Source organism: Podarcis erhardii, assembly GCF_964252035.2.
Source record: "Podarcis erhardii genome assembly, chromosome: 2".
In the NCBI taxonomy this organism is placed as follows: Eukaryota; Metazoa; Chordata; class Lepidosauria; order Squamata; family Lacertidae; genus Podarcis; species Podarcis erhardii.
The window spans coordinates 69,050,031-69,062,140 of NC_138498.1; the positions used below are offsets into that span (position 1 = coordinate 69,050,031).

The 12,110-nt window shown below is 43.6% G+C and overlaps 1 protein-coding gene and 1 long non-coding RNA gene across 2 annotated transcripts; one reads left to right on the top strand and one right to left on the bottom strand.

Moving 5' to 3' along the window:
* Positions 1-3,714: 3,714 nt before the first annotated feature.
* On the bottom strand, positions 3,715-9,784 carry THOC3 (THO complex subunit 3). Its single transcript, XM_081850250.1, has 6 exons — positions 9,555-9,784; positions 8,652-8,808; positions 7,868-8,072; positions 7,092-7,253; positions 5,480-5,580; positions 3,715-4,499 (listed from the first exon to the last, which is right to left on the bottom strand). Exons 1-6 carry the CDS (start codon positions 9,735-9,737, stop codon positions 4,336-4,338), a joined length of 972 nt encoding a protein of 323 aa, XP_081706376.1. The 5' UTR covers positions 9,738-9,784; the 3' UTR covers positions 3,715-4,335.
* Positions 5,587-7,001, top strand: LOC309335325. Its single transcript, XR_014153449.1, has 2 exons — positions 5,587-6,708; positions 6,750-7,001. It is a non-coding gene; the product is annotated as an uncharacterized lncRNA (long non-coding RNA).
* Positions 9,785-12,110: the final 2,326 nt, after the last annotated feature.

The following is a 12,110-nucleotide window of genomic DNA, read 5'->3' on the forward strand; positions in this document are numbered from 1 at the left end:
TATCTATCAGGCACTGCCACAACAACCTGAGGTCACTGACTAATTCATCCAGCATGTGGATGACAGTTCCGGGACCATGCACAGGCCTTGTCATAACATCTCACAGGCCACTTTGAAGGCTGTTCCTTTCCCTTTTTAACATTTAAACAGGCTCTGCCCTTGCATTTTACAAGGCCTGTGAGTTCTAGCTGTCCAGATAAGCTGGATTTTTGTGAGCAAGCTACCATTCTTCTATATACCAAGGCACTTTCCACACCACCCCCTGGAAATATAAGAGTCCACCTTCTTTCCCTATTGAAAAATCTGTTATAGAATATTGATTCTTAACCATTTATAAGTATGTTCCCATGTGAATTACAGGGGATTCTCCAAATCCCTATCAACATGCAGAACAATATGTTGTGGCAATGTGGTCTATGTTCATATCAACAATTGCTTAAGTTCAGTAAAAACTCAACATGCTGGAATTCCTACATCAATTGAAAGATTTAAAAGGGTATAAGGCTCCTGTCTGAAGAGGACAAAATATGCTTACTCTGGCCTAAACCATTTATTTCTATTAACACTACCAAACAGCACACTCCTTGCATGCAGAAGATTTCAGGCTCCAAGTAAAGCATCTTTGCCAGTTAAAGGGCTGGCAAAGACCTCTGTGTGAAATGTTGGACAGCTGCTGCCAGTCAGAGAAAAGAATACTAGGCTAGATGGACCTGTGGTCTCATCATAAGGTGTGCTTCCTATGTTCGTAAGTCAAAAGTGGGGAGCCTGTGGCCCTCCAGATATTGATTCCAACTCCAATCAGCCCCAACTGGCCTGACCAATATGGTCAGTTGTAGTCTAATTCCTCCATCAACCCAAGCTAGCAAAGCAAATGGACAAGGATGATGGGAGGCACAGGTTCATTAAAGGGGCCTCCATGCAGAAAGTGCTGCTGTTGGTGAGCACAAAGCAAATAAGGGAATGCAGAATCTCTTCCCGGAGTGATATCCTTTGAGAAGAATGGTGCTCTTGTGCATTAAGAAGGCTGTGACTAATGCAGAGGTTTGCCCTCATGAATAATGCCTACAGGAGTACCTAGGAGTCCCATCTGTCTTGACCCACCTGAACACAGCAGAAGAAAAGCTGTGCAGAAGGAGGGGGAGGCAGAAACACTGGGCTGCTAAGCTTGGCAGGAAGCTCCCTTAGCCTTGTGTTTACTTGCAAGTTCCCCAGGGGCAGCACTATGGGCTGGGGGGAGACAATGGGAGCTGATTGCTGCAAGGACTAAGGCAGCAGAACCAGAGAGGATAATAGCAGCTCTTTGGTCTGGAGGGCTCAGCCCTGCTTGGAATAGAATTAAGTAATTGCTATGATTAGTGCCATGGAGAGGAATGGAAGACTGGTCACCTACTGAGAATCCCGGCAGGCTTCTGGACAGAGCTGGAACTGTAGCAGCCCAGGGCATCTCTCTCTTCATCGCCACCTGGTCTGTCTCCAGCTTGCCATCCCCCTGCTGCCTTTCCCGTGCCATAACTATGTCATCGGTATAGATCAGGGTTTTCTTTTAAGACTAGAGGAATTCATAGAGGGGAAGTTTATCAATAACAATTAGCTACAGTAATAAAATTGAACCTCCAGAGTCAGGGGCAGTGTACCTCTCAGCTTGTAAACTTCCCAAAGCATCTGGCTAACCACTGTAGGGGACAGAATGTACTGGACTAGATTTAGCCTTTTGCGGGTGGCGCTGTGGGTTAAACCACAGAGCCTAGAACTTGCCGATCAGAAGGTTGGCAGTTTGAATCCCCGCCACGGGGTGAGTTCCCATTGCTCGGTCCCTGCTCCTGCCAACCTAGCAGTTCGTAAGCATGTCAAAGTACAAGTAGATAAATAGGTACTGCTCCGGCGGGAAGGTAAACGGCATTTCCGTGCGCTGCTCTGGTTCACCAGAAGCGGCTTAGTCATGCTGGCCACATGACCCAAAAGCTATACGCCGGCTCCCTCGGCCAATAAAGCGAGATGAGCGCTGCAACCCCAGAGTCAGTCACAACTGGACCTAATGCTCAGGAATCCCTTTACCTTTAGCATAGTAGGGCTCTTCTCATATTATTGTTGCTACATCCCCACTGATTGCAGCAATCCTTGAGAAACCAGCTAATTGAGGAAGTTCATCCATTAGCCATTACCAGCAGCCCTGCTCACCCTCAATTCTCCTTTTCCCCTGGGCTCATTCTAAGAACTGACAGTCAATAGCCAAGAGCCTTGTCTAATCAAATATGTCTGCAGTAATTGACTGCAAAGTGCATCCCATGCAAGTTTATCATTATTCATAATTTTTATGTGTGCTTATGTATAATACTAGATGCCTAGCATCTACACAACCAGCCACTCCTGGCATTTAGCCTCCAAATTTTTTGATTTCCTTTGCCTAAAATGTGCCAGTCTCATAGATATCAGTGCAATTCTAGTCCACTGTTAAAATTTGAGGTCCTTCAAATGTTGCTGAACTACAAGTCCCATCATCTCCAATCACTTGCCACGCTAGCTATGAATAATGGGAGGTGGAGTCTAATGACATCAAGAGGACAACAGGTTCCCCGACACAGCTCTGAATCTCTCTGAATTGTCCAATCTGTGCCTAGCAACCTGGTTTGTCAGGACTAATATTGATCCATGGCAGTTTTAGAGTCACTAGTAGAGCTTAACTTGTGTGAAACTCTACACTCCATGCAAATCAACTAATTATTTTAGTGCCCCCATGAAGAGGGTGTCTGGTGGATTCCCCCATTCCCTGCAGAGATCTGTCTTCCTTTCAGAAAAATGGCTAGGTACCAGACTGTGCCAGTGGAGCTTCCTGCAGGCTACAGCATTAGCATCTACATAATTCATGGACTGCAGCCGTTTGATCTCAGCTTTGAAGAGGCTCCAAACAAATCTTACTAATGTAGCAGCTGACCTGCCAGGGAACAATTGGTGCAAAATGGAGAATGGGCTTTAATTGGCTGAGCGCTGGGATTGCCAGAATCACTTCTTCTACTACTAAAGGGTCAAACTGCCCTCCAGTGGAAATAATATGCCAACACAGGCATCATGAAGCTTGGCTCCAGAAAGGACTGCAAATTTGCTGATTAAAAAATGTACAGTACTACTAAAAAGGAATTAATCTGTTATGATCTAGGTTCCAGTGTTTCAATCTGAAAATACTCACTTACTCTTCTCACCATCATTAATAGGATGTTTATGTTCATTTATTTAAAATACTTATATGCTCCCCTTCTTCAAAAATAATTTGAGGGCAATGTTCAATATAAAATAAAAGTACAGGCAACAACCAATTAATGAGAGTCCAAACGAAGTGTCACTGCGCATGCATGCACAGCATCAAACCCAGGAGTGACCCGAAAACATCACTAAGCACGTCATTAAAGGGGTGGAAGAAAGCCTTAACCAGGAATGGTGTGGAAGCACCAGCAGCTAGGGTGACCGTGGCAGGAAACCTGAAGGATTAGACCAAATATCATTCTACTTCAGCATCCTAATTTACAGCAGCCAGCCAAATGCTTCCAGGAAGCCCCATGCAAAACAAAAACATCCCTAAGTTTGCCTTTCTTTGCGCCTTCCAGTTTCATTATGCTGTTCTTCAGAGAAAACAGTGGCACAGAGGGGTATTCTTGGAATTGCATTATTTGTACATCTTGGTAGTTCAATATATTGGCTTTTTAAAAACTACAACACAGACAAGTTTTATGTTTTTATTTACTGAAACAAATTATCCAAAATACAAGAACAGGTTCAAACAAAAAAATAACCCTATTCCCGATCCCTTCTCCTTTCATTACCCTAAGGTGCAAAAGGAATGAAAGACACACACACAAAACCTCCAAAGGAGGCAAGACGCGCACTCCTCCAAAGGAAAAGGAGGATTCGAAATGTGACAACAGAAAACCTGCATACAGTATTCCCCAGTCTTTCCATTTTTAAGGGAGACACAAGTCATGACAATGGCACAGTCACAGGGATTTAGAGGGACTGCCTGCTACATCTTGAGAAACTAGAGGGCAGGGATTGTTTTCCTAACTGAACGCACAGCACACAAGACACTCAAATCCACTGGCAGCTGTAGCTTCCTCTTTGCAATAAAAAACAATTAACGGCCTAGAAATTGGAGAATTTAGTCAGCCAGTCAGCCTTTTAGAATGGTTGGGCATTTTACAAAAACTTCAAAAAGCAAGCTTTCTAGGCATGGGAATGTCAAACCATGGTGCTGCTCCTGCTCAAAAATTGGAAACAGAGAAGCAATGCATATGTGGGCTTGACTAGGAATACTAGGTTACAAATACAGTCCCCAGGAAGCTTCTCTTATGAGTCATTGGGAAGACCAAAGAGCTTCACGGTTCCAGCTTCTCTGCTGCTATCATATTTGCCATCTTTGTCATCGCAGGCGAAGGCCAACAGGGGCCGCTTTGGATGCCAAGCCACAGTGAACGTTGAAGACTCGCACTGCACTTCCCACAGCTTCTCACCTGAAGTATAAAGACAGAATTAACCAAGGAACCAAGACAAATGCAGCTGGAACACCCTGTTCTTGGCTCGCCTCTGTAGAAGAATGCAGTTTAATGAGTTCCATCGAAGAAGAATTTCACACCGCAATCTTTTTACATAAAATTACAAGTGCAATTCAAAGCCAAAAACTCTCAACCAGCCAGCAAGAACAGAGGAGGGGTTTGTAAAATACTGGTGGTTCATAAAATTACAGGGACTATTGCTTTGAGAACAAGAGGAGCTTAGGCTAAGCATGGGGCACTTTCTTCATAGGCACATGACATCATGGGCACTCTTCCAAGGGACGTATGCTAGCAGTGGCTACGATGAAAAACAAAAATGGGCATGGTTAAGTGTTAGCAAAAATGAAGCACTCGTGTTTCCACACTCACTCTTCTCCCAGCACCCTAGCAATTCTTTTTTCCAGCCTAAGTGATTACGACGCATAAGGTCGGCTTCTTTCGAGCCAAATTGCAGAACAGGGTTAATTTTGGATGGGGGTGGGCGTCACAGCATACGTGAAGGAAAGGCTTATCCCTTCAACCCTCCCCCCACAAATGCCCTTGTGCAGAAAGGAAACTTGAAAGAAGATTTTTGGAGCCTATAAGAGACTATTCAATCCTAATTGCTGCAGGGACTGGATGTCGGGAGGCGAGAACAAATAGGAAGGCCCCGTGGGCTGTCAAGTTCCCCACCTCTGGCTGGGACAATATCCTCCTACTCCTGCACGTTCTGCCTGGATTCCCCCACACCAGATATGCGTAGCTTTGCCAAGTTTTTAGGTCTAGGAATGGACCAAAATAAATTTAGGGAATCTCCAGTAGATGACAGGAAAAGTGTAACACGCATTGATAGTGAAAGCTTATTCAAAACCAACATGATCTTCATCCGAGCTCATTCCCTAGTACATGTTTTTAGAATTGCTTTGCCTTTCTTGGCAGACTGTGAGAAGAGCACTGACCTGTTTCTACCTCAGCAATGTCAATGAAGTGATCTTCAGAGGCTGAAGCCAGCATCTTCCCATCATGGCTGAAACTCAATGTCCTCACAGGCCAGTCGAGCCTGAAATATAGGAGCAAATGGAATAAGGGTTGGGGCGAGAAGACAGATACCAGTCAGATGCCTCTTGGAAGCATGAAAATAGCACCCAAAGCCAAGAACTCTCCCTCTTTATTTCATCCTAGCAACAGAGAGAAAAATACTGCCATTGGGTATGGCAGTTCTAATTAGTCACCATCATGCTGTTGATAAAGCAATCCTCCATTAATTTGTCTAATCCCCTTTTAATGCTAAGCCAGAGGCCATAATATCTTATGATAACAAATGTTGTACATTAATTACTACACTCACACACATACATATATACGTAGCTACACACAGTCTGTATTTTCTCTGACTTTTCTGCCAATAGATTGTGTTAGCCAGAGTTAAAGTATTAGGAAAGGCATAAAATTTTCTCCTCTTTTCTCAGGCCACACCACTTACTTTAAGTTACATATAAAATAATAAATATTCTTGATCTTGAGCATGTCCTCCTTAATCTTTTTTGTTCACCATATTCCATATATGGCTGCACATCTAGCAGTTATGATATGAGCCATTTAATATTCAACTGCTTTCCTAATAATCCTCCAAGCTTGCTCTTCCTACTGTGACTCAGGTTGGATAGAAAATCATGATTTTTAAAAGCGTGGAAAATTGATTTCTGCACACAATGTTGTAAAAATCAAAATACTGTATGGGTTGTATCCAACTTAATCACAACATGCACATAATAACTTCCAGAAGTACAACAGATAAAAAGACTGAGTTAAAGGCTGCTTTACTAAAAAAAAAATGAGCCACGGTGAAATTCTGACTTTTAAAGTTAAGCATTGGAAATCACACACTGACAATGCTATCCATGTACCCACCCAACTACTAGAACTTTGCAGTAAGTTCAGTACTCAAATTATTACATTATTTATTAAATTATCATTACTAAACACAGAGAAAGACAGTATCTTTACAAGTCAATGCTTATATAAATTTCAGTAGACTGCATTCATGTGGGTTCCTTAGTATCCTTGCCCCCAAAAAAGATTTGAACAAAAATCTGTCTCTTATATCCACAAAGATGTTATGAACTGCAGAAGCAAAGTTTTTGGATTATGCTCATAGGTTATATAAAAGCTCAGCTTAGTCTGAGCAGTGTGTTCTACAACAACTGGATAGCATATCTGCTTGATCAGGAAAAACGTGAATTTTAAAATAAAAACAACTTATTTAAATCCAATGCTTTATAAACTGGTCTTTTTTTCTTAGTGATTTAAATTTCCTTGATATAAATCAGTCTACCCTGCCAAGGCAGCAAACTGAATTAACATTTTCATATATCATTCATGACCTCCTCCCGCTCAATTTCTTCCAAGAGCAACAACCCATTCAGAGCACTTCAGTGTACAAGTGGTTGAGAATTATTTATTCAATCTACATACCTAGCTGCAGGAGTGCAAAATAAGGTATGGTATAGACATTTTGACAACCCCTAGGGTCAAAAAAGGTCATTAAGTTCACAGATCAAGATAACTCACCTAGAAAAGCATCGCACGCATACAAGCTCATCCACATCCCAGAGGCTAACCAATGCATCAGCACTTCCTGTAGCAAAATACTTGCCCGTTGGGTCAAATTTGATACAGATGCAGTTTGAAGGATGGGCATTAATTGACTGGATGAGCTTCAGCTCTGGATAGCTGTAGAAAGTTAAAGAAATGAAGTTGGAGTGAGTTGGGGAGAAAACAGCCCTTTTACTAGCTATGTAATATCTAGAAACGTCTTCTTACTGGTCACAAAATGGAAGCTAAAACCTGCTTATATAGTAGAGGCAACAAAAGTTGCCCAGTCTAGGGAGGCTTTGTGGCAGTTGTACGTCACTGCATGATAACAACAGGAATAACACAGTTTTTTTGTATTCCACTTACAGAGTTCCCCGCAGGAATATGAGGTCGTTTAAGACGTATCCAAATGACAGATTTAGATGTCCAATTTAGAGGGAATGACAGAAGGCACAAAAAAACTTCTGTCACATTGACTGGAATGTGGGGATAAAGCCGTAGGTCTGTACCAACCAAACAAGGATATGAGCTAGGACACAGGGTGGGATCAGGGAAGAGTTCATATTTATGGTGCCTCTGTGATGGGAAACCTCTGGTCCTTAGGCCTAAGTTAGGTCCACAAGGCAGTTTTCCCTTGTACACCCACCTGGGTGTACACCCCACAAGTATTTCTCCCCACCCACCACCTATACAAAAGTCAAGACAGCCAACTCACTTGCTGCCCTTCCCAGTAAAGGCCATGGTGAGGGTACCTGAGGATGTTGATGCAACCGTTGCCATTGGTGAGGAAAAACATGTTGTTGTCATTGTTCCAAGAGATCTCATTCACCTCAAACTTGAACTGTTCCTCAGCTTTGGACCGATATGTTTTAGCATCAATGAAGGTGACCACATCATCCTTGTTCCCTACTGCAATAGTCTGTCCGTCGGGGCTCCAACAAATGTTAATATTCTCCCCTGTAAAAGTGAGGAAGGGGAAATTGAACCTACTGAATTCCTTCCTGGGCAGGAACAGTTCAATCAACACGCAAACACCTGCATTTTTAAGCCAAGAACTTCTAACATAATCACGTATACCCAGCCCTATAAAATGCAGCTTATCTACCTATACTCTCTTCACCAGAGATATGGTGCCTGTGGCCCTCCAATTACTGTTGGTCTCCAACTGCCAGTCCCATGCAGCTCAAGATAGCTACATTATAAACACCATTAAGAATCTCATCCCCCGCTCAACTCTCTAGATGGTTTCTAGTGGTACTGGTAAAATGGTATCTATAAGTTATACCTTCAATCAATGCTTTTGAAATACAGTCATAGTACAAGTTAATTTCGATCTCAGCCCCTTCTTGAGCAACAAAGATAGAAAAAGAAGAATTGTTCATGTGGGCTATGTTGCCAGTGGAGATTGACTGCCTCTCAGGACCATCTTGCGCAGGTTCTTGTACTTGAACCCAATAAACGCAGTAAACCATTGAAAAATACAAAACAAAAGCATATAGGACAGCTCTGTTTTCAGTGAATATTAGTGATACCTACCCTTGGTATTCACGGAGGCAATACATTTAGTAGTGCGGACATCCCATATACGGATGGTTTTGTCTCCAGACGCAGTGACAAATAAGTCTGGGTTACTGGGGTGCCAGCACAACTGATCCACACTGTCTCCATGGCCACGGTAATTATTCTCTTTCACCTACAGAAAACACACACTAGTAATCAACACACACACATCCCTCAAAAGGGAAATGTTATGATGATCCTTTGAATTACCATGCATCTCACAAGCAGCCTAACTAGACTTAATAATCATTCTAAGCACACTATCATCCAAGCCTAAGTGCTCAGTTTTCGCGTCACACCTCTTTTAGGAATAAGAACTCCAGAAAGACCTGCAGGATCAGACCAATGGCCCATCTAGTTCAGCATCCTGCTTTCAAAGTGGCCAATCATATTAGAAACCCAAAAGTAGGACCTTGTGGTTTCCAGCAACTAGTATTCAGAAACATACTGTCTCCAAACATGGAAGAAGCATGTTAAGTTATCCAATCCTCTCTTAAAGTCATCCATGTTTGCAGCTACCACGGTTACTGGGGTTTCCATGGTTTAACTATGTGATGTGAAGGAGCACTTTCTTCTGTCCTAAATCCTCTCCCATTCCGTTTCGGTGGATCCCCACGACTTCCAGTGTTGTTATGAGAGATGGTACCGACTTTCCCCACACCACGCCGTGTTTTATACACTCCTTTCATTGACACCTCTAAACCGAAAAGCCCTAAATGCGGCGACTTTTCCTCACGGATCCCAGAGAGCCACATGCCGGGGAGCGAAGTCACCACTGCTAGGCGCCCAAGTGAGCAGGATTCACGCCAGCCCCCGGCTGCTGCGGCAACTGGTCTCTCTGCTCCTCCTATCTCCCCGCCTGGCGCAGCCAGCACTGACCAGCCGGTCCTTGTCGAGCACGAAGACGCTGGCGGTCTTGTCGAAGGAGCCGGAAGCGAGGCGGCGGCCGCAGCAGCTCCAGGCCACCGAGTGGACCTTGGCCACGTGCGCGGGGAACTCGCGGATGCGCGTGTTGGCCCGGAACAGCTCCTGCATGGACTGAACGTACGGGGAGAGCGCCATGGCAACCGGGCCCAAGCGAAGCCGGCGGAGCTGGCGGCGGCGGCGGCGGCGGCGGCGGAGTGCCCTTCCGGGTAACAAAGGTAGAGCTTCCGTTGCGCTACGAGCCCTGTTCTGCAAGAGACGCGCACGGAGGAAACTCGGCCCGCGGGGGCGCGCGTGCATTCAGTACGCAGGCGCGGCGGGGCTGAAATTTAAATAAATGAAACGGACATAAATGGAAGAAAATCCCTTTCGCTTTGACGGAAATATTTTCGGGGCAAGACTCGACCCTCACTGACTGCTGGGACAGGATGGTGAAGATAGATAGATTAGATAGAGTGCTTTTCTTCTTCAACAAATGTTTAGGGGTACTCTCATTTTCCCACTCATTGAAATACTGCCCTTCAATGAGGCCAAACAAGAGTCACAAAATGTTTAGGGATATGCGTATCCCTACGCACCCCCCAGAAAAAAAGCACTGGATAGATAGGAAGAAAGAAAATAGTTGCTGGGTGTGCAGAGGGAAAAGCCAAGAATTTAAATGGCAAGTTTGATTTTTAAATTTTCTAAATAAGAGTTTTGTCTTCTCCAAGCGATGCTGCCCCACTGGTAGAATAGGAGACATTGCTTCCCTGCCCCTCCCCCAAGATGGCATGATTTCCGGTGAGAGTGAGACCGTAATTGGGTTAGTTGTTGGAAGGATCTGGGAAAAAGAGAAGCGCGTACATGGCCAGATAAAGAAAAAGATTTGCTTGCTGAGCTTATCTCTTAACAACCACTATATACAGCTGGGTTCTGTTAGTGTTTACTGGGGAAATATAGTACATACAGTTCTTTTGGACTTGGCTTTCAAGCACAGATCCATAAGTTTGCAATCTAGGGCGTATGTCTGATAGCTGCCCTCTGTCAGAAAGTAAATTTGAATTGAATTTTAGAAATAAGGCTTCATCAGTTGTATCTATTTCAGAATATGAAAACAAATTTGGAAAATACTCTGTTGCTGCATAGGTCTTTTGTTTCTGTTTTCTTTGAAGTTTTCTTTGTTTTTGTACTTGTAATTTAAAAAATCAGAAATAATAACGGGGAGATTTCCCATTTCCTTTGACCTTACAGAGGAATATTTGAGGTCATTTTGGGAGAGAGAAAATGGTTTCAGGACTTTTCTGTGGGTTTCAGACATGTGGCTTACATATTTGTATGTCTTTGCTTGGTACATTTATCAACATCTATTTTATATATATACGACCTTATTCTTATAACACAGCATTCACCCTTAGATCTCAGGGCAGATTACAACATAAAAGCACATTGTTAAACAATGTTTGAAACAACTCGCAATCACAGAAATAAGTTGGATTCTAAAAGCATACATAACAAGTTGTCAAAACTGTTGAATAGTTGCACAGCCCTTTAGCCAAGGACCACCCAAAGCTATCAAATGCACATATGTCCCTGTTTTTAAATGTTTTTAAATGTTCCCTAGTTTTTAAATGTTTGGTGTCTTATTATGTTTTTAATATTCTGTTGGGAGCCGTCCAGAATACCTGGGGAAACCAGTGGGTGGGTATAAATAAATAAATGATGATGATGATGATGACGACAGAAAGAAAGAGGTGGTCTCCAACAGAGTATGTGGCTTGTATCCTGTTTGCCAAGATTAATGTAAGGCTGATTGCCTTATTTTGGTGAGTCTGGACATGTTATATACCTTGGTTCCTCAGTCTGCTATTTACAAATTTGCACCTGTTGTTACTCATGAGAATGCTCCATTGACAGTATGCTCAGTTTAACAGATACTTGACAGACTGGTATTGCAGGGAGGGGTAAGCCCCTACATTCTAAGCAGCTTATAGCATGGGGGGGGGGGTAGTACACTCAATGACCACTTCCCTGGTACAGCTTCTAAGAAGCATTTCTGCTTAACAATAACCTACAGTCCACTATCAGTACCTAGCAGGACAGCAAGAAGAGCCTGTGCCGGGTTAGGAATGCAGAGAAGCTGCCAAGTTTCTTCCAGCTAGCTGGAAGGTGAAAGGCACAGCACAGCACACCTATGCTCACATCATCTGCCACTCTGCTTACATACAGAACACTTTTCAGATACCCGAGAGCTATAACTCAGGAGTGCCATACCTGTGTGTTTTAATTCAGGGGCGTCACGATTCTGAATCGATCACATCACGTACACAGCTGACTTCAGCCTGCTAAGTGCTGAGTCTGCAGAAACACCATCCCGTAGCTAAACTGCAAGATGTATCCTTGATTATTTAGGCCGCAAGATGTGTCTACAGTTGCAACTGCAAGGCCAATTATTCCTAGCTTGGCCTGAACTGGAGGGAAGCGTCGGTGAATAACTGTCCTGACGCCAAATACAAGAACCTGACTCAAGCATGC